At 38.0% G+C, this 23,627-nt stretch overlaps 1 protein-coding gene across 3 annotated transcripts in view; it reads left to right on the forward strand.

Moving 5' to 3' along the window:
* The first annotated feature begins 1,693 nt into the window (after positions 1-1,693).
* Positions 1,694-23,627, forward strand: part of LOC126379475 (alpha-1,6-mannosyl-glycoprotein 2-beta-N-acetylglucosaminyltransferase-like) — a 55,054-nt gene continuing 33,120 nt past the window's right edge. For 2 of the 3 annotated variants that reach the window (XM_050028234.1, XM_050028236.1), the window contains exons 1-4: positions 1,694-2,159; positions 16,594-17,052; positions 20,461-20,559; positions 23,104-23,243. In XM_050028234.1, the coding sequence (XP_049884191.1) occupies positions 16,938-17,052; positions 20,461-20,559; positions 23,104-23,243 (354 nt within the window). In that variant the 5' untranslated portion in view covers positions 1,694-2,159; positions 16,594-16,937. The remainder of the gene's footprint in view (positions 2,160-16,593; positions 17,053-20,460; positions 20,560-23,103; positions 23,244-23,627) is intronic. The other variant, XM_050028235.1, reaches the window with a different exon arrangement.

Consider the following 23,627-nt stretch of genomic DNA (forward strand, 5'->3'; position numbering starts at 1 on the left):
TAATTATATTGGCCAATACCCCGACAGAATTAAGTTGGCAGCACATATCAAACAAGTTGCATACTTGCGAGATGCCCATTTTATACACCCGGGTTATTAATTTATTTTAAAATGACCAGTTGGTAATCATCCGTCCCTTTTCTTAACGGCCGGTAAGAATATGACGGGTATAACTCATTGCTCAAAATAATATTAGGTGTTTGCAGGAATCGGGGCCACTCTAGAAACCATATCTTACTTCCAGCCAGACGTCAACATGTAACGTAAAATCATGTAAAATCGCAACAATACCATCAAAAAACGATTATCATAATTAAATACAAGGGTTTGATCCATTGGTTTTTTGTTTAATAAATTTCTTAATAATCTATATTTAATTTTGTCTCAATAGGGTGAAATTAAAGTATTTTAAAACTCAAATTATATTTTAATTTATATATTTTTGATGCAATTTATTGGACGAAGTACTATCGCAAAACGGAACGTTAACGTCAAATCGGGGTGGCCATTAAGTAATATTAATTTCAAATTCTACAATTTGTACCATTTGTGAAAACTACTGAATACTAAGTAAAATTCCGCGTTAGACTCTTTCGTCTGTACTTATTTCGTACGTTTAGGGGAGGTCTTTAAAAGCATCGGTGGTTAATTGAACTTGATTTAAATCGACGCAATCTATAAATAAATTGATGAAATAGTTGGTTGTAAGACGCGGAAATATATGACCCTGTATACCGTTAATATAATAATTGCATATTTTGTCCTACCTCACATAAATAATTATTCAAAAACATGAGGTAATGTCAGAGGCATACGTAAAAACAATTTTTACTTGACATTTGGATCATACATAAATAATTATGTTCATACCTATATTGCTTCTCTTCATTTTGATCAGAATAATATTGGGTGGAAGATGTCATGTGCTTAGGTGTTTAAACAAGAGTCATCATTTATACCCAAAAATATATATTTGCTATTAGATTACACGATCGGATCGGCAAACGGGAGTTGGTGGGGGAGTAACCATGGTAACCACCGTGACCTTGACACATCTAGTCTATCAGACCGGTAGGTGTAATAAGCTCTATTAGAAGGTTAACCGAAGGTAACGTTGAACAGCGTCATCTATATATATGTATTTTGGGGGAACGTGGCTCTGTTTATAATAGTTTACAGGCTATTTATGTATTTTTTGTTGCAATTAATTGGCAACACTGTCACTTAACTGTCATCCATAGTCCATATGTAGATGATGAACGCAGTTAGATTGGTCAACTAAGGCTTTTTGGCGGGAGGCGGGAACGGGACAGTTGCTTTCTTCATTGAATGATCTAAATAATTAATACGAAGTGGTGTTTTGTGGTTAATGATCGCATTAAGTTAGTCGGAAGACATTCGCGAGTGTTATTATATTGGAGTATTCAATAAACAAAGTGTATCTGCCTATTTTCGCTTCGTGTCAGGAAGCCGCTTCATAACTCAAAAGTTTATGCGGACTTTTGAGTTAATTCGTTTGGGGTTCGGAGTAGGAGTCTACTCCGAGGGTGGGGGCTTAGGTTTCATCATCATCACCTTTCATCATTTCATTAATCATCAAGAAAAAAAATACGTCAGACATGGCTGTATGGGCATAGTTCCCTTTGCCTTACCCTTCGGGGAAAATCAAACCAAAAAAAAAAAAAAAATTGGTCAACTAATAGGTAATCCGCAAGTGCTTCGTCGAACGGCCGTGCACTTGTCATGTGGTTAAATGTATTTAATTCAACCATTTTTCCTTGTTAACATCATGTGACTGACCAACCGGCCTAACACAGCACCTTTTATGACTCTAAACTATCAAGCTCTGACTTCCTTTCCACTAATTTCCCTCAGAAATAACCGTAGAAGAGCTATGGTGTCGTATTTGGGATCGATAAGTCGGTCATAATTTTTGCATATTACTGCAAATGTATAGTGTAGTGGACAAAATTAGTGTGTCAGTGTAATTTACAGTTATATCGCGCAGTTTTTACGTGCTAGATACATGTCTACATTGCGTTATGTGCAAATATAGGTAGTTGTGGTATTATTTACTATACTACGATCAGTTTTTACGTAATATTAATAGAGTTAACGGCTATTTGGACGACAAGAGAAGGTGTTTACACGGTTTTCTGGTGAGTAAACTCGTTATTTCTTCATATAATAGCTGGATTCTTATGTAATTCTACATCCATTCTTGATGAATGTTTACGAATAGTTTAGCATACATTGAGAATAAAGGCAATAATATTTAGTAGCTACAGACACCTTATAAAAGTTCAACAAAGCCTGTTTTGCTTTTAAACTTATATATAAACTCTTATTCAAATATCAAAGCTAAATCTAGGTATATGAATATAACTTTTCTTACTTTTCTTATTTGATTTGAACTAGTGTCATTTAAAACTTAAATAATTATTTCAAACTTTAATTTATAGCTATCTTTAATTTTTAGCATCTTAATTGTATTTTTTTCTTAAAAGGCAGCAAGCACTTAGGCATATTAATACCTATAACTTTTATAATAGAAAGTCTGTTGTTTTAGATTGTAATGTGTTTGAGCTTGTTTTTATTTTTATTTCCAATTTCCAACACAATGTAAAGTTGTTCTAAGGAATAAATGAATATGAATAATATAATATGACTATATTCATATTATATATCCACTGAAAACTAGGCATCATAGTTTCATGATCTTAGCCTGACCCTTAATGGGCAAAAAAGAAAACAAAGTCTTATTAGGTATTTTAAAAATTTTATCTGTGTTAAAAATTTATTATTTATTTATTTATTTATTTTATTTTTATTTATTAATATAATAAAATGTAATTATTTATTTCTTAAAAGTGTAGGATGTAGAATTTTTTCATAAAAAGGAAAATAATCTAAAAAAAATGTAATTTCATACCTGCAAGTATATATTTTTTCTTTCTGGCCATTTAAGGGACAGGCTAAAATCGTACATTTACATTTTTACATTGTACAGTACATTTTCTTTGGCGCTGATTCCTGTAGACACTTTATCTAATTTTATTTTAAGTTATAGTTACCTGTCATTTTCTTATCAGCCGAAAAGGAAAGGGACAGGTAATCGATAGGCATAAAATGAAACATACATCAATTTTAGGTAGGAATTTCAAAAACCCTCCCAAATTTTTATATTCACCGATAACCCAATGCCAATGACCAGAATTAAGTTGACAGCACACATCAAACGGGTTGCATATGAGCGACATGTCTGTTTTATTCGCCCGGGTTATTCATTAGTTTTAGAATTAACAGTTGTAAGAAATCAGAAATCAGAATCATTTATTCAACGTAATTATCATGGATAAACTTGTTGAAGGTCAATGTAACATTTTTGAATTTACGTCATTTCGCAAGGTGTTATGGCTGAGGAGAAGAAATGACAAGAAACTGCAACAGCAACACATCTTTTAAAAACCAATGAGGATATACATTACAAGTTATTTAATAACTAGAGGAACACATTCAATACCAGACATTTTTATCATTTAGGTAGTCATTAATCTTATAATAAGCTTTTTTACATAAAGTAAGCTTCACGTGAGCTTTAAATTTATTTTCTGACAAATTTAAAATATTATCTGGTATTTTATTGTAAAAACGTATACATAACCCCAAAAAAGATGAATTTAATTTACTTAATCTAGAATTTTGAATAGCAATTTTATGTTTATTTCTTGTATTGTAAGTATGCCTTTCACAGTTTCTCGGAAGGAGAGATAAGTTTTTACGTACATACATAATGGTTGTCAATCATCTGTCCCTTTCCTTTTCGGCGGATTAGAAAATGACGGGTGTAACTAAAATAAAATTATAGTGTACAAACCAACTTAACATTCCCTTCTTATGCACGATATATATCGAAATTATCGCGGAGGAAGTCGCGGCCGATAAATTAGTGTAGTTTTTTATTTCATTTATATAGGTTGGTACGCTTATTAACAATAATGAATAAGGAAAATATTTTTTATATTATATCATTTGTGAAAATGGAATTTCCTTATGGCAAATAATATTATGTAGTACATATAAAATGAGATCATGCATTTAAACTTCTTTTTCATGGTAACCCAGTTGGTAGAACACTTGCCTCTCACTTTGAGGTCGCAGGTTCGAATCCAGCACAGGCCTAAACCAATGATTGTCGAATTTGTTTTCGAATTCATGTTTGCATCATAAATGCAAACATAGGAAACACACATTCCCGAGAAATGCACTTTCGGAGGTATGTGACCTAACCTGTATTGGGCTGGTTTTCCCTTCGCGGGTTGGAAGGTCAGACAGGCAGTCGCTTCTGTAAAAAAACCGGACCTGTCAAGTATTCAGGTTGGGTAAGCGGACCCTGTGAAAAACGGGATAACGCTGGGGTGATGATGATGATGCTTTTAAACATCGATCTACACGAGCTCATTCCACCATCCCCTCTTTATCTTCGGACTTCCAGACGTACGGCTGGGTTCTACCCCAATTTGGTGGATATCCCAACTATTCGCACAAAGCGCTTCGCATCGTCCTCCATTATGCGCACTGCTAGAGTGAAATTCTCTGCCGTCTTCTTCATTTCCGAATGCATATAACCCGGGTGCTTTCAAGGCCAGAGTGAACAGGCACCTTCTGGGCGGGCTCGCTCCATCTTAGGCCTCGTCAATGCCTTCGGGCAAGTCTGGGGTCAAGAGAAAACCCATTTAAAAGAAAAAGAACATTCAACAGTAGCGACACCAGCGGGCCTAGCACCGTAAGCACGCGACTCTTTCTCGCCGCGACAGAGATCATCTGTCTCTTTCTGTGCAGTACTGTGAGAGAGTGACGGGGTATGTCTAGGTGAGAAAGAGTCGCGCGCTTACGGTGCTAAGCCCGCTGGCGGGAGAAATTGGAAGTTTTTATCCTCATGCGTTGCCTGTTTAGAATTCCAAGCATGCGTTTATGTATGTATGTAAGTATTGTATAGGTAGTAGGTATTCTAATCTCGTCAGTCAATTATCGATTGTGTGTAAATACTTGAACTATGAGAGGCGTTCGATTGTCATGTACATAATTATATTAGTCATCTGAATCATAGAATAATACTACGTACAGAACGGCAACTCTCCGCTCCCCCACCAGCGGCTGAGCTAGGTTTACCTCGACCCCCTCGAACACAGTTTAAACTAGAATCGTGGTGGCTGCGCGCGGACCGATTTCGGCCAAGTAAGTAGTTAATGCCATCTGCGGCAAAACTACAATAAGTCACATCAAAAAAAAAGCGCGGACTGTTGTTTTTATTTTGGTTTTTTGGCGGGAAACGGGAACAGGACAGTTGCTTTCTTCATTGAATAATCTAAATAATTAATACGAAGTGGTGTTTTGTGGTTAATGATCGCATTAAGTTAGTCGGGAGACATTCGCAAGTGTTATTTTATCGGAGTATTCAATGAACAAAGTGTATCTATTTTCGCTTCGTGTCAAGAAGCCACTTCATAACTCGAAAGTTTATGCGGACTTTTGAGTTAATTCGTTTGGGGTTCGGAGTAGGAGTCTACTCCGACGGTGGGGCTTAGGTTTCATCATCATCATTCATCACCTTTTATCATTTAATTAATCATCAAGAAAAAAAATACGTAAGACATGGCTGTATGGGCTGGGCATAGTTCCCTTATAAGGGTAACCTTCGGGGAAAACCAAAACAAAAAAAAAATGTTTTTATTTTTTATCAGTTTACTTTATATGTTCGAATTTTGAATTTGGACTCCGATGTTCTTTCGTCTGATTCGAATATTTATATAAAATTTGATCTCACAGTAATTGCCCGCGCTGGGTCGCGGCGCCTATGAATATTTATTTTTCATGGTCATTGTATGGTCACATGTATAGATGAAAGTCTGAAATAAATATGTTTTTTTTTATTATTATTATTGTTCATCAAAACACGCTAATAATTTGCAATAAAATTGAACCTATGACAAGTGTTTTGCACTTGTTAATATAATGTGAAAACAATTGATTTTCTTGGGAAGTAAAGTCCCACAACGTGAAGAAATCAATAAAAAAAGTTACGATCGTTAAATGTCGCAATAAAAAATATCTTTATGTCTCTAGGTACACTTGATAAGTATTAGTACCTGCCTCGTATAGCCGTGATTAGTGATGTGCCGTTCCCGGGAATGTTCCCACCTTGGGAATGTTCCTACCTTGGGAATGTCCCCACTTTGGGAATGTTACCACCTTGGGAATGTTCCTACCTTGGGAATGTCCCCACTTTGGGAATGTTACCACCTTGGGAATGTTCCTACCTTGGGAATCTCCCCACTTTGGGAATGTTACCACCTTGGGAATGTTCCTACCTTGGGAATGTCCCCACTTTGGGAATGTTACCACCTTGGGAATGTTCCTACCTTGGGAATGTTCCTACCTTGGGAATGTCCCCACTTTGGGAATGTTCCCACTTTGGGAATGTTCTCGGCGGTTTTTTTTTTCGCGTGACCTATTGTAGGTTTGCCGCAAATGGCATTAACTACATGGCCGGACAAATGGGGAGCGCTGTGGGCTCTCATCCGGTACAACGTTTAAGACAACAGGCCTGAGGGTGCCCAGTTGGGCGAACCTCGGCTCAGGGCGTCGTCTGAGTACAACGGGAATATCCCACTTTGGGGATATTCACTGGTGGGACTAGCTCTTTACAAAGTTGTAAAAACAGCATAAAATACATTTTATGTTGATTGATAGTGAATAGGCATTTACTAGGTTCAGGATCCCGATACCGACCCCGCCGGCGTGGTCGACGATTTCCCTCAATCAGCGCTTATCGCAGCGACCCACTAGGATCGATTAATTCTTTCAAATATTCTTTCTCTCAGACGACGTCCTGAGCCGAGGTTCGCGCCCAGTTGTCTTAAACGTTGTACCGGGTGAGAGCCTTCAGCGCTCCCCATCCGGTACATCTACAATAAAGCACTTACTAGGTAAGTATGTACCACCTTGGACCACTTCTTCAATGACGCTTATATCCCCAAAGGGGTAGGCAGTGATGTTTAGTATGTTAATTTTTTTTAAAGAACGTCTAGCGCCCTGTGCCGAGGTTTTTCTTGCAGCTTCTTTTCCCCGGCTATACTGGTTGTGAGAAGCTGCAGTAGTTTTAGGCGGATGAGACGTTCGTTATGTAAAAATTGACGATTCAAAGTGTAACTATGTTACCTACTGAATAAAGATATTTGGGTCGTTCTTCTTTTTTATCGACAATAAAAAGACATTTTCTCGATTTATCGGATTTAACATCTTTAAAATTATAACGGCAATAAATATTTTAAAACATCATATAAAGATGTGTCTGTAGAGGACTATTTAGTGGTTCTCTTTATCTTGGTAACATACTTTTCTTTGCAGGCGCATTCCAAAAAATATTGTGACAGAGTGGCCCTTTTCATCGGAGACAGCATTTCAATTTACCACTCTGTCACAGAATTTTGTGAAAAACGATCAAGCTATGTTAATAACTAATTGAGGAACCGATTAGTATTTTGCTTGTATTTTGAGTATAATAAGATAACTATATTTTTGGACAATCAAAACATGAAATAAAATTCTAAAACATAACTTATCAGAAGCAGAATGAAGGACAGATCATTGTCGATAAAAAAGAAGAACGACCCATTTATAAATTTGAATATAGGTATGTAATAGGGGCGAGCCTATGCCATTAACCGGGCACAAATCCGGGAAACCACGTGATATCAATTATAATGATCCAAATATGAATTTAAACTCCTAAAATGCAATAGGCTACTTTCCAACTAGTCAAATCAGTTACTTTTTAGGGTTCCGTAGCTTAATGGCAAAAAACGGAACCCTTATAGATTCGACATGTCTGTCCGTCCGGCCGTATGTCACAGCCACTTTTCTCCGAAACTATAATAGCTATACTGTTGAAACTTGATAAATATGTGTATTCTGTGAACCGCATTAAGATTTTTACGCAATGATAGAAAAAAAAAAAACAATAAATTTTGGGGGTCCCCATACATAGAACTGAAACTCAAAAAATTTTTTATCAAACCCATATGTGTGGGGTATCTATGGATAGGTCTTCCAAAATGGTATTGAGGTTTCTAATATCATTTTTTTCTAAACTGAATAGTTTGCGCGAGAGACACTTCCAAAGTGGTAAAATGTGTCCCCCCTGGAACTTCTAAAATAGGAGGAGGATAAAACTAAAAAAAATATATGATGTAGATTAGCATGCAAACTACCAACAAAAATTGGTTTGAACCAGATCTAGTAAGTAGTTCTTTTTTAATACATCATATATGTTACTTGCTGTTACGGAACCCTTCATGGGCGAGTCGGACTCGCACTTGGCCGCTTTTTACTAAACGTCGAAACACGAAATTACTATGGAATGTGTATCAAAAAGCAACCTGTGACGTCATAGAAAAACGTGACAAAATGTCGCACATATTATTACGTTTATCTTTATTGAAATTCATAAATAAGTTAGTTAACACTTTCAAGGACAGAACGTCTACGGACGTTCCGATTCCAAGGTCTACCTATCATGAACCATCATTGTCCCATGGTCTCTGTCCGTGAAAGGGTTAATAGAAAATCGTTTTTTGTCACCTTTAGATCTGTCTTTATTTAATTATCAGAATTTCATAATTTATCTTTGACCTAGGAAACTACCCAATTCAATGGTTTGAAGCCCAAGTCGGCATTCGAACCCACGATGTAAGTGACAGTCTCCGAACTCCGCCTAACACAGACTAAACGTACCGATACGGTAAATATTCTATTTTTACATAATTATAGTTACTATAATTCATTCGTACTACGCAACCGGCAAGTCATAAGGCGTGAAGAAGTTACCAAACGTGTTTCAAAAGACATGCGATTACATTAAGATTACAAACATTGTTTTTTTCCAACCCGCAGTGGAGCAGCGTGGTGGAGTATGCTCCATACCCCCTCCGGTTTATTACTCCACCGACAAGAGCGCAGCTCTTAAATAGAGAGAGAGATCTTACAACTGGGTAAAGCTGGCAGTTGGCAACACTGTCCGATAGTTCAGTTTTAGGTCAAGATCTGGCAATGACATTGGACATACAAAAACAATGAACGCATCATTAGCGATGCTAGTAATGCTATTGTACCTAATGCAATACAATTTTTTCTACACTTGTTATTGAAGTCCAACTGTAGACTAGAGAATAGTACTACGTATAGAATGGTAAGATTTGTTCCGTTCTAATACCAAATACTAATACCACTTGGTATTAGTTTATTTTTTTTATTTATTTTCCATTCCGAACGAGTACCACATTTTAAAACCAATACCAAAACAAGTATGAAGGAATTAGTACAGTCAGGTTCAGTAAAATTATATTCAATATTCTTTATTTGCATACTATGATAAAAATAAATAAATTAAAATTAAAATGCTTTGAGTTGTGATTTCAAGTAATGTTTAATCAATATTAGGGTTTGATATACATACTTTTCCTCTAATTTGTAAACATTTGGCATGAAAGCTAATATGAATAGTGATTACTTAAAATCTTACAAAATTATAAAATATCACAGACAATCAACTTTTAATGTAACATTTTTTTTGACAAAACTATCAAAAATTGCGAATTTTCTTATAATCTAACAATGAAAACGATTATACGATAGGATATTTTTGTGTTTTTTCTGTATTTTTATGGGATATTTTTTTTAATATCGTGGAACGAAGTTAATTTGGAAAGTTTAAAGACTTTTAGTACCTATCAATTACGATATTATGATTTACTAGCTTTTGCCCGCGACTTCGTCCGCGTGGCGTGTTATATAAGAGAGAGATCTTTGTGTGTGTGGGAGTGCATATCAAATTTCAAGCATCTAACTTATGCAGTTTAGATTTTTTCATACAATTTTTTTCCCAATAACTCCCATTTTTCAAAATACAGCCAAAAATAAACTTTATATTTACTAAGGTATGCATGCATGCTAGATTGAATCAATTGATTGAATTGATTTTTTTTTAATTGATTGTTCATTGAGTTTTAATTTTAATACACACTTCCTCTCTTCCCTTCAACGTTGCTGTGCCCTACAGGGTCCATGTTTTAGTTCCTATGCCTATGTAACACCCCATTGTACTACATGGAATGCAATAAATAATTTAATTGAATTGAAAACATCTATCTTACGCGGTTTCGATTTTTTCATACAAATGTTTTTTTCCCGCTAACTCCCGTTTCCGTGGGAATTTTGCAATATCCTGTTGCAACTAAGGTTTAAGTTAACTAAGGTACCTGCATGCCTCAAGCGTCTAACTTAAGCGGTTTAGATTTTTCATACAAAAGGATTTTCCCGCTAATTTCCGTTCCCGTGGGAATTCCGGGAATTCCTTTCTTAGTGCACCTCTACGGTACCTAAGCTATGTCCCTTCCAAATTTCAAATGCCTACATTTAGCCGTTCAGGCTATGCGTTGATATGTCAGTCACTGAGTCAGTCAGTTTCTCCTTTTATTTAGATTTGATTTTTTCATACAAATGTTTTTTCCCGCTAACTACCGTTCCCGTGGGAATTTTGTAATATCCTGTTGCAACTAAGCTTTAAGTTTATTAAAGTACCTGCATGCCAAATTTCAAACGTCTAACTTGAGTGGTTTAGATTTTTCATACAAAAGGATTTTCCCGCTAATTCCCGTTCCCGTGGGAATTTCGGGAATTCCTTTCTTAGTACACCTCTACGGTGTCTAAGGTACCTGCGTGCCAAATTTTAAACATCTTACTTGAATGGTTTAGATTTTTCATACAAAAGGTATTTCCCGCTAATTCCCGTTCCCGTGAGAATTTTGGGAATTCCTTTCTTAGTGCACCTCTACGGTACCTATGGTACCTGCATGCCAAATTTCAAACGTCTAACTTGAGTGGTTTAGATTTTTCATACAAAAGGATTTTCCCGCTAATTCCCGTTCCCGTGGGAATTTCGGGAATTCCTTTCTTAGTACACCTCTACGGTATCTAAGGTACCTGCATGACAAATTTCAAATATCTAACTTGAATGGTTTAGATTTTTCATACAAAAGGATTTTCCCGCTAATTTCCGTTCCCGTGGGAATTCCGGGAATTCCTTTCTTAGTGCACCTCTACGGTACCTAAGCTATGTCCCTTCCAAATTTCAAATGCCTACATTTAGCCGTTCAGGCTATGCGTTGATATGTCAGTCACTGAGTCAGTCAGTTTCTCCTTTTATTTAGATTTGATTTTTTCATACAAATGTTTTTTCCCGCTAACTACCGTTCCCGTGGGAATTTTGTAATATCCTGTTGCAACTAAGCTTTAAGTTTATTAAAGTACCTGCATGCCAAATTTCAAACGTCTAACTTGAGTGGTTTAGATTTTTCATACAAAAGGATTTTCCCGCTAATTCCCGTTCCCGTGGGAATTTCGGGAATTCCTTTCTTAGTACACCTCTACGGTGTCTAAGGTACCTGCGTGCCAAATTTTAAACATCTTACTTGAATGGTTTAGATTTTTCATACAAAAGGTATTTCCCGCTAATTCCCGTTCCCGTGAGAATTTTGGGAATTCCTTTCTTAGTGCACCTCTACGGTACCTATGGTACCTGCATGCCAAATTTCAAACGTCTAACTTGAGTGGTTTAGATTTTTCATACAAAAGGATTTTCCCGCTAATTCCCGTTCCCGTGGGAATTTCGGGAATTCCTTTCTTAGTACACCTCTACGGTATCTAAGGTACCTGCATGACAAATTTCAAATATCTAACTTGAATGGTTTAGATTTTTCATACAAAAATATTTTTCCGCTAATTCCCGTTCCCGTGGGAATTTCGGGAATTCCTTTCTTAGTGCACCTCTACGTTATCTAAGGTACCTGCATGCCAAATTTCAAAAGTCTAACTTGAGTGGTTTAGATTTTTCATACAAAAGGATTTTCCCGCTAATTCCCGTTCCCGTAGGAATTTCGGGAATTCCTTTCTTAGTGCACCTCTACGGTATCTAAGGTACCTGCATGCCAAATTTCAAACGTCTAACTTGAGTGGTTTAGATTTTTCATACAAAAGGATTTCCCTTCACTACTCTGCTCCTATTGATTGTAGCGTGATGAAAAGTATACTATGACCTGTCCAGGAGTGTGAAGAATAATTGTACCAAGTTTCATTAAAATCCGTCCAGTAGTTTTTGTTTCTATAAGGAACATACAGACAGACAGACAGACAGACAGACAGACAGACAGACAAAAATTTTACTGATTGCATTTTTGGCATCAGTATCGATCACTTATCACCCCCTGATAGTTATTTTGAAAAAATATTTAATGTACAGAATTGACCTCTCTACAGATTTATTATAAGTATAGATAATAAAAAAATCTTAGAAAATAAAATCAAACTTTGCGAAGCTGAGTGTACAAACACTAACGTTTTGGTATTCGTTAGTAATAGAAAAAAACGTGGTACTCGTTGGGAATGTAAAATAAATTCGAAAATAAACTAATACCAAATGGTATTAGTTTTTGGTATTAGAACTGAATAACTCCAATTATGTCTCTGTTTAGATAAAATACATACACATACATACATAAACTCACGCCCGTAATCCCAAATGGGGTGGGCAGAGCCACAAGTACTCAAAGACAACTTGCAGCCACTGTTGATACGAAGTCCTAAGATGAATTATGATGAACCTTATGGTGATAAGGGATCAGCCTATCGCCCATAACATTAGCCCGTCATTTAGAGGACACAATAAAATAATAATATTCAAACTGATTGCATCCAATCATTATGATTGTCATTGCAATTTAACCGGATGCAAGGTACATTGTACACATGGCCTGCCTGATAACAGTGACACGCATACTCACGCCTGTAACAATACCAGGGTGGGCAGAGCCACAAAACTCAACGAAACTCAATAACTTTATTGCCATTATGAAATTTAAAGAACGTCCACGCCCCTTTGCCGAGGTTTTTCTTGCAGCTTCTTTTCCCCGGCTATACAGGTTGTGAGAAGCTGCAGTAGTTTTAGGCGGATGAGACGTTCGTTATGTAAAAATCGACGATTCAAAGTGTAACTATGTTACGTACTGAATAAAGATATTTTTGAATTTGAATTTGAAATAAGAATCATTATGGATGGAAGGTTTTCTTAGCGCATTTATAACATAACATAAGCTGACGACTATATCCTAATTGGGGTAGTCAGAGGGTACATCCATCGCAAGATGAACTGAGTACCCACACCTCACCGAGCTTTTTGTTAGACCAACGTGATAGGTGAGCCGTATCGCCGTACACTTTTTAGTTTTAAGTCTTACATTTCATATGTGTTCAAATTTTAATATTAAGAAGTTTATGTAACGTCTTAAACCTAAATAAAGACTCTATCTATCTATCTATCTTATCGTTACTGTAAAGGCGCCAAAATGCCATTTCAAGAAAAAGTCGTTTAAAGTATTTTTTAGTTTTTTTTATTTTAGTCCGTATTTCTACTCTGAACCGGCGTGCGTGTATGAAGCGATTGATGAATGTGGAGGAAGCAAGAGAAGTGTGTCAGAATCGATGCAAATGGAATTCTATAGTCTCTGCTTACCTCGGTGGGAAATAGGCGTGAGTTTATGTATGTATGTATGTCGTTTTTTTATCATAACTTCTTACCCATTTATCCAATTTTGATGACGTCAACGTAAGATTATATTGGTTTTCATTTTCTATCTCTAGCAATAACATATTATAACATGGACTGCTATTTTAGGATATTTTGGCGCTTAAGTAATTTTGCCTTTCCAGTGACGATATGATTGTGGACTAAAGTAAGACCGAGGGGTGAGGTAAACCTAGCTCAGCCGCTGGTGGGGAGCGGAGAGTTGCCGTTCTGTACGTAGTATAATATTATTCCTTATTCTATGGTTCAGTGTAGGTATTCCGTGCCCTTCATATTGCGCCACAGAGAACAACTTTCACTTATTCATTGCTAGAACCTTGATAGTATTGTGATGAGTATAGTATCCTCTAGTTATTAAATAACTTGTAATGTACCCTCATAGATTTAAAAGATGTGTTGCTGTTGCAGTTTCTTGTCATTTCTTCTCCTCAGCCATAACACCTTGCGAAATGACGTAAATTCAAAAATGTTACATTGACCTTCAACAAGTTTATCCATGATAATTACGTTGAATAAATGATTCTGATTCTGATTCTATAAAGGTTGCGAAAGATTTTACGTGTACCTAAGTGCCGAGGTTTTTCTTGCAGCTTCTTTTCCCCGGCTAAACGGGTAATTAACCCGTTTCTCACAGGGTCCGCTTGCCTAACTGAAGATTTTGACAGGCCCGTTTTTTACAGAAGCGACTGCCTGTCTGACCTTCCAACCCGCGAAGGGAAAGCCAGTCCAGTACAGGTTAGGTCACATACCTCCGCAAAATGCATTTCTCGGGAATGTGGGTTTCCTCACGATGTTTTCCTTCACGGCTGAGCACGTGATAATCATTTATGATCCAAACATGAATTCGAAAACAAATTCGACAATCATTGGTTTAGGCCTGTGTTGGATTCGAACCTGCGACCTCAAAGTGAGAGGCAAGCGTTCTACCAACTGGGCTGCCACTACAAATTAATCTTCGTCAACCAATGTTTTTAAAACAAAAGTACTTATAACAAGGGAAATTATTTAAAACCGCTATTCGATATGGTTTTAATTTCGTGTTTGTAATTGAAAAAATTCATCGATGTAAATTTGTAAAACGAATTATGTTTACATAAATATACTGTTGGAATTATAACAGGCCACATAACATGGCATCACGTCTGTATCCCCAAGGGGGTAGGCAGTACATTACTACACACGCACTCCTACTATGTTAAACTAAATATAACTCACAGTACAATACACGATACTCGGCGGAAACGGAAATAATTATTTTTCTAATTTAGTTATGGCGAGGGCATTAACGATGTTGCAGACTTAACGAGTTAACTAGTTGGATGCCTATTTATGTGAATTATTGTGAATGCAACAACATACATAACATAAACAGCCTATATACGTCCCACTGCTGGGCACAAGCCCAGTCAAGCGGAGGGGGTATGGAGCATACTCCACCACGCTGCTCCAATGCGGGTTGGTGGAGGTGTTTTTTACGGCTAATAGCCGGGACTAACGGCTTAACGTGCCATCTTACTTTTTCGGACAATCAGGTGATTCAAGCCTGTAAAGTCCTTACCAAACAAAGGACAGTCTCAGAAAGTGATTTCGACAATGTCCCCATCGGGAATCGAACCCGGACCTCCAGATCGTGAGCCTTACGCTCTAACCACTAGAACACGGAGGCTGGTCACCGTTCTATACTTAGTATGATTCTACATTGTTTTAAGTTTTAGGTTATTATCATAATTAAAACGCATAAAAACGGGTTCTTACCGCGTTTAAATCAGGGATATGAGACTCCCGATATTTCGACACTGTTGCAAGTGCCATGATTACGGGATGACGTGCCTCCTGAGAGAAGTTCCTAAGAACCCGTTATTATGCGTTTTAATTAGTATTATTCTGTATTCTATGGTATGTGTGTATAGCTTACGTGGTTTCATGCGCGTCCCGTTCAATTTTAATCAACTAATTACGTTCGCGATAAGCAATTTAGTGGGCTGTTTGCTGATTTATCGCAGGGATAGTGTTTCATAGTTTCACTGTTTGAATATTCTATGCCGGAATGGAATATACAACATAGAAGGTGTTAGTGACATCGTAACGAAAACTTTGAGAGATGATTCAGGCCATTATTCTGAGTTGCTATCAAGTGGAATTTTCCGTCGCAATAATATGAAACGCAAAATGTTTAAAATAAAATCAATTTTCTGGCAAGAAATTCCACTTGATATCAACTCAGAAGAATGGTCTGAATCATCCCCCTCAGTATTCGTTACGTTGTCACTAACACCCATGCCTACTTGTATGGCTACCGTATGAACTTGTACGGGTTTGTAAGTGACAACGTAACGAATACTGAGGGGGATGATTCAGCTGATTATTCTGAGTGGAATGTTTCATCGCAAAAGTATAGAATTGAAAATAAATTAACAAAACTATAACAAAAATCACGAATTTTGCGACGAAAATTCCACTTGATATTAACTCAGAATCATGGTCTGAATGAGGAGCTCGGTGGCGCAGCGCTAAACGCGCTCGGTCTGCGATTGTTGAAGTAAAGCAACTTTCACAAAGGCCGGTCATAGGATGGGTGACCACAAAAAAAAAGCTTTTATCTCGAGCTCCTCCGTGCTTCGAAAGGCACGTTAAGCCGTTGGTCCCGGCTGCATTAGCAGTCGTTAATAACCATCAATCCGCACTGGGCCCGCGTGGTGGTTTAAGGCCCGATCTCCCTATCCATCCGTAGGGAAGGCCCGTGCCCCAGCAGTGGGGACGTTAATGGGCTGATGACGATGATGATAGTCGTGAGCTAATGTTGTTTGTCATTTATTCCGCCAAAAATTATTACCCATTCCCTTGTAATTATGAAACATATTTCATGTGCTAATTTATTCTCTTCCTTGTTCCAGATCTCAAACCAACAATAATGTAACACTGCGCCATCTATGGATCTTCCAAGGAACTAAACAAAAATCTATTACGTTTCACACACTATCAGAACAACTATGAACTATCACGTCTTAGCGACACCTAGTGGGAAGAATAAAAACTAAAGTATTACAACGAAACCTGAAAAACAGTACAAAATAGAAATGTCACTAGCGCCATCTATCGATAAAGTTATGAACTACGTGAAACGTATTCGAAGATGGTTCTAGTTTTAGCGGAATAAGGAGTAAATTGTGGAGGGCCATCTAGCGGTGAATAGGCGTACTAGAATGATACTAACGCCATCTATCGACCGTACGGCGCGATGCCTCGAGTGAAGTATGCGACCGTGTTGCGGATTTTGGTCATTTTCGGTCTCTTCTGCGTTTGGGTACAGATTTTGCTGTCGGCGTCCGAAAATGGATTGGACAGAGATGGAGGTACGTTTCCCTCTTGTGCTTATAATAATATTGGTGCTGATTTCAGTACACACTTATTTTATTTAAAGTTATACCTGTCAGCTTTTTGGCGGGAACGGGAACGGGACAGTTGCTTTCTTCATTGAATAATCTAAATAATTAATACGAAGTGGTGTTTTGTGGTTAATGATCGCATTAAGTTAGTCGGAAGACATTCGCGAGTGTTATTATATCGGAGTATTCAATAAACAAAGTGTATCTGCCTATTTTCGCTTCGTGCCAAGAAGCCGCTTCATAACTCGAAAGTTTATGCGGACTTTTGAGTTAATTCGTTTGGGGTTCGGAGTAGGAGTCTACTCCGAGGGTGGGGGCTTAGGTTTCATCATCATCACCTTTCATCATTTCATTAATCATCAAGAATAAAATACGTAAGACATGGATGTATGGGCATAGTTCGCTTTGCCTTACCCTTCGGGGAAAACCAAAACAAAAAAAAAACAATTATACCTGTCACTGAGGTCCTGTGGTTCCACCGGCTTGCTTCCCAAATGGGGAGTGCCGGTTCGAACCCCGGTATCGGACTTGCACTAATGAATTTAATTATCTCAAGTGCATTTTTAACTAACACAGTTGTCTCGACCATTATAGACGGCGATACGGCTCACCTATCACGTTGGTCTAACAGAAAGCTCGATGAGTGAGTGCTTAGTTCATCTTGCGATGGATGTACCTCTAGCTACCAAAATCGGGTTATAGACCTGAACTTGGTATGTTATCCGTCGAAAAGGATAGGGGTTCGTCTTTGCCATATGTAGTTTTTTTGATGAAGTTCCAACAATCCCATAGTGCCCATAGTAATCTAATCACTATGTCCTTCGGTGTCAATTTTTTATTTTATTTTAACAACTTTTTACAGATTCTAAAATTACGAAGAAAGTAAGAATTTCAATAAACAATTTTAAAAGCAGACGTTATAAAAAAGAGAAAGGTTTTTATTTTTTTTTTTTTACCGTTAATATTTTTGTTTTTATGTTGGTAACTTTTTATTTTTGTTTTTCATTGAGTTTTATTTATTTTTTGTAAAAAATAGACAGTTAAGTATACGTTTTTTTTTTGTGTTCGACCTTATGGGGAATTATTTTATTGTGGTGTATTTATTCATTTAATAAGGTTTCAGTAAAATCTTTTAAATATATTTAATATTGCACATTAGACTCTATTTATCTTACGTCTTTGCTTATTATTTGGTAACCAAGAAAATATTTAACTTCTTCGATTTCCATAATCTCCCATTTCCATAATGTCAAATTTCCCTGTTGTCACATTTCCATAATGTCGGATTTCCCCGATGTTTTCATTTCCATAATGTCAAATTTCCCTGATGTTTCATTTCCACAACGTCCGATTTCTCTGATGTCTCATTTCCATAATGTCCGATTTCCCTGATGTCCCATTTCCAAAATGTCCGATTTCCGATTTCTAATAGTGAAACTCACACAAACAAACACGCACGTCAGAGAAAAGATCGCTTTCTTATGGGGACAAAAATTGTGTTAATTAATATTTTTTTGTTTTAATTTGTTTCCCCACCTATCGGATTTTTTTTATTTTTCAGCACATAGCCACTCGGAAGGTATATTTAGAAAATACGAAGAATCGCCCGCAGGTTTTTTAGACATTTTTTTCGCTTAATGTTTTTTTCTTTTTTTGTCCTTTTAAGTTTTTCGTGTGAGGTTTCTTAGTGTCCACTTTAGATGGGTTTTCTAGATGTAGGCCGGTTGTATTTGGGATGTATTTTCGTACAAATACAAATATACTTTATTGCACCAAAATAAAAAGAAATAATTACAAAAGAATCTTAACTAGGGACATGGCAAATGGCGGCCTTATCGCTTAAAGCGATTTCTTCCAGACAACCATAAGGCGAGGAAAAATGTAAAAATTGAAATTGAAAGAATTGATTTATTGAAGTTATCGATAAAAGAGGTCAAACGTTGCGTCGTACTCTCTAAGAATAATGAGATTCATTTTTGATCATCGTAAGAGTGGCTTTTATTTCTATATCAAGTTTTCGGAATTCATCTTTGACCCAGTGATATCCTGCGTGTTGGTTTTTTGACGTGACTTATTGTAGATTTGCCGCAAACGGCATTAACTACTTGATCAGAGTATGTTCGAATGAATCGAATTCACACGAAAACGTATCTCAATTGCAACCGTCCTTAATTTAGTTTTTTTTTTGTTAAAACGCGTGGCTGTACAGTTTTTATATAGAAGGTTTAGGTTTAGGTTTTAAATATATATATATATATATTTTTTGTTATTCAAGGATCAACGATCGTGAACAATTGCTTCGATTATAGATGTGACTTTATGTCTGTAATGCGTGTTATGTTTTGTACTTCATTATGTCCAAAGGGATATTTTTATGGGGTTATTGTGTTTTGTGTAAAAATATTTATCATTGATTTTCCATTAGCTTCGGCTTTGTGTTTTGTATCAAAACTTTGCTCAAGCCTTAGCCAAGTTGCAAACAATTAAAGAACGACCCCGGATGCCCCCGGAACCCCGAACGCTTCATACAAACGTCTAGACCGTGATGGAAAACCCCGAAGACATCATACGAAAGTCTGTTGCCATTAACCGGACATAAATCCTGGGAACTACGTGATATCAATTATTGATGATCCAAATATGAATTTAAACTCTCCATCCCCTCTCTCTCTTTAACTGAGGTTGGTACTCCATCCTTACAACCCACACGAGAGAAGAACTCAAAGAGTCGTATTCAGTGGTTACAAGACATAGTGACACTGTGATATTAACTTCCAGAGCGCTGAAACACACCAGCAGGGCTAGCATGCGCAACGTGAAAAAAATACCGATCGATTAAATACAGCATCGAGCAAATAAAAAACATCGAACACGTTCAGCTGCTTGTCTTCCCGGGCATGTCGTAAAAACCGACAGAGGGATTGCGTCCTCTAACATGATGGACTAATGTTATGGGCGATAGGCTGATCCCTTATCATCATAAGGTTCATCATATCCATCTTAGGACTTCGTATCAACAGTGGCTGCAAGTTGTCTTTGATTACTTGTGGCTCTGCCCACCCCATTTGGGATTACGGGCGTGAGTTTATGTATGTATGTATGTATTAAATACATTCTGTCGAAATCAATAAGTTTTTTCCCCTAACATGCGTGGCACGTGATATTGTTCGTACTTGGACAGAACGACAACGACCAATCGACAAAACGACATAATTATATCTTCAGAATCGATAAAATGACATTATCACATAGTGCATGTTAGCCCTACTGAAGAAGTCAACCTAGTCTCGTGTAGAATCGTCGGCATCTCCCTGGACAACACGACCATGTACTTAATATTATTATTGTTTTAACTAACCCCCTTGTTGCTTCCAGAAGAGCTGATGAATGCGAATGAGACCTCGGAGCAGGTCCTGGCGCTGGTGCCGCAAGAGCTGCACAAGTACCTCACTGTCCACCCCAGAAATGTCTCCGGTGAGTCTGAAGAGGTCTTCAAACATTATCTTCACTAACGGCACTTTCCTAAAATATACCTTTCTTCTGTTTCCTAAATGTCACATTTCTATAATATCCCTTTCCCAACGTGACCCCTTGTTGTTGTGTGGCCGCTGACTAGCTGAGCCATGTCAGGGGCCGCGGCTCAATCACAACCCCGACATCAGGGTTGATGGGGCTGGTATTCCACTTCATAACCTACACGATAAGAAGAAGAAGCTTAGCCGCTGGTGGGGAGCGGAGAGTTGCCGTTCTACGTACACGTTGTATTATTTCTTATTCTGTGCTAATAGCCTGCGGCCGGTCTCGCTCGCTCTAGTAAATTACGGTTCTGAGTAACAGAAAAGGATAGATGCACAGGAAAGTGCTGATGCTGACAGATGTGGTTCAACCCTAAACAGTCGGTCCCGGCTACTGTTAATAGGAGTCCACCCGCTGTAGAGTATGTTCCATACACTCTCCTGCTGTTTGAGCGGACCTTCAAGTCGAAGTTCGGTTTCGCCAGCCACATCAGAGCCCACCACAACTACGACCCGGAGTCGCCGTCGCCGGATACGGTTTGGACGACATGATGATGGTTTGAACGGCCTATGCCCAGCCGTGTGACGTATATAGGCTGTTTATGTGTGTGTACAGTCATGAGCAATATAATGTACCCACTTTAGGACTCTGTCGCACTAACATATTTGGCATTTAGTGAGACTTACAGTTTAATTTGTCAAAAAAGTTAATGTGACATGGTACCAAAGTGTATACATATTAATGCTCGTGACCGTATGTGTAGTCGTTATATGAGTCATGTCAGGAGCCTTTGGCGGCTTCACAATAACCTTAACCCTGGTTTCACCCACGAGAGAAGAAGAAGAAGACTAACAGGTACAGATAGCGCCAAAGTGTCCCTTTCTCCTGTTTCCTGAATGTCCCTTTCCCAAAATGTCCCATTTCTACAACGTCCCTATCCTAACGTGTCCCCAGCTTTGATTTTGTGTGACCTCGGAGCAAGTTCCGGCGCTTGGGCCGCAAGAGTGGCACAAGTACCTACCTCACTATCCATCCCAGAAACGTCTCCGCCATCCGGTGAGTATCTACGCTTTTGAAAATATCGTTTCTAACGCGGACCAAGATGACTCTTTCCCCAAAATGTCCCATTTCCGAAATGTCCCACGATCCCATCCCTATCGCTGACACTCTAATAATATTCAAGCCTGGACGAAGATACATTCTATATATTGATTAAACATGTTATATGTAATGTTTATAAAGAATACTAGCGACCCGCCCCGGCTTCGCTCGGGTGCAATGCTGAGGAAAAATGAAATTATTTACGACATCACATTACATACCTCAAAAATAACAATATTTCTCCACTATTTCATGGATGTTATTATACATATAAACCTTTCTCTTGAATCACTCTATCTATTAAAAAAACCGCATCAAAATCCGTTGCGAAGTTTTAAAGATATAAGCGTACATAGGGTATAGGGACAGAAAAAGCGACTTTGTTTTATACTATGTAGTGATAAACTCAACTCAAGCAATATTGCTATTTGACATTTGTTTGCATTGCGCCCTTTTAAATGCTCAAATGTCAAATTTCAACATGGCTTTTTTAAATAAATTGCTTCAATGTGGCCTTTTTAACCCGCCAGATTTACCTAAAATAGCAATATTGCTTTCAGGCGGTTAGTAACGCTTAGTAAGTAGCTAAAATCTAGTGTTTGGCAACAAGCCACACAACTGACCTACAAAATTGTACAAGCACGCTTCAAACTAGCTAGGAGATTGATGGACAGGGGTTAGCTTAGCTATCACTTTTGTTTAATATGTATTTATTACAGCCTCCGTGGTCTAGTGGTTAGAGCGTTGGGCTCACGATCTGGAGGTCCGGGTTCGATTCCCGATGGGGACATTGTCGAAATGACTTTGTGTCTTAACGTGCCTTTCGAAACATGGATCGTCTTACTTTCCGACACTCCGGTGATTCGTCTGTGATGTCCTAACCAAACTAGGAATCACAAAGTGATTTTTGTGATATGTCCCCACCGGGATTCGAACGCGGGACCTCCGGATCGTGAGCCCAACGCTCATCCACTTGCTTACGGAGGCCGTTTTATTATAATGGTAGTAATAATTAAAACACATAATAACGGGTTCTTACCGCGTTCAAAATAGGGATATGAGACTCCCGATATTTCGACACTGTTGCAAGTGCCATGATCACGGGATGACTGACGGGGTAAGAACCCGTTATTATGTGATTTAATTATGATAACTGCGTAAACTTAAAACAATTGGGCACAGCAGCGTACAGCTGCATTCGGCACCGCAGCAAAGTTAAAGTAATTTTTTTATTCTTCTTGTCATTTCGATGGCATTCAAATTTTTTGAGCCCAATATTTTGCCACTCGGACAGCATTTTCGGTGGTATTCATCAGCTCCTCTCGCGTACAGGTATCAGGGCACGCGGGGCAAGTTGTTAGATGAGCCAATTGTTTATTTATTTTTTCTATTTTTTTCCAGGCAACGCTACAGACCGGGTCGGGCCCAAAAACACGTCGGATATTCTGCGCATGATTGAAAAATATAATGACGAACAAACAATATACAATGAGGATATCTACGGGCCTGTACAGAACGACACCATCATTATAGCTATACAGGTGAGCGCTACACTTGGCCCTTCCTCTCAGACGACGCCCCGAGCCGAGGTTCGCGCCCAACTGGGCACCCTCAGGCCTGTTGTCTTAAACGTTGTACCGGGTGAGAGCCTTCAGCGCTCCCCATTTGTCCGGCCAAGTAGTTAATGCCATCTGCGGCAAACCTACAATAAGTCACGTCAAAAAAAAAGCTACACTTGGCCTGACAATTGGCGAACGTGCTAACGAACTGTATGCACAATGTCATTACTTATTAGAAATATGATGTTCCATCCATGGTATAAAAAGACCAGGTATACTCAATCCTATGACAAGCCGCCATTGCTAGCCCTTTGATGACGTAAGTGTTACCATTCAATTGGTATCTCCAACATTCCAAAAACGCAA

Source organism: Pectinophora gossypiella, chromosome 29 (genome assembly GCF_024362695.1).
Source record: "Pectinophora gossypiella chromosome 29, ilPecGoss1.1, whole genome shotgun sequence".
NCBI classification, from domain to species: domain Eukaryota; kingdom Metazoa; phylum Arthropoda; class Insecta; order Lepidoptera; family Gelechiidae; genus Pectinophora; species Pectinophora gossypiella.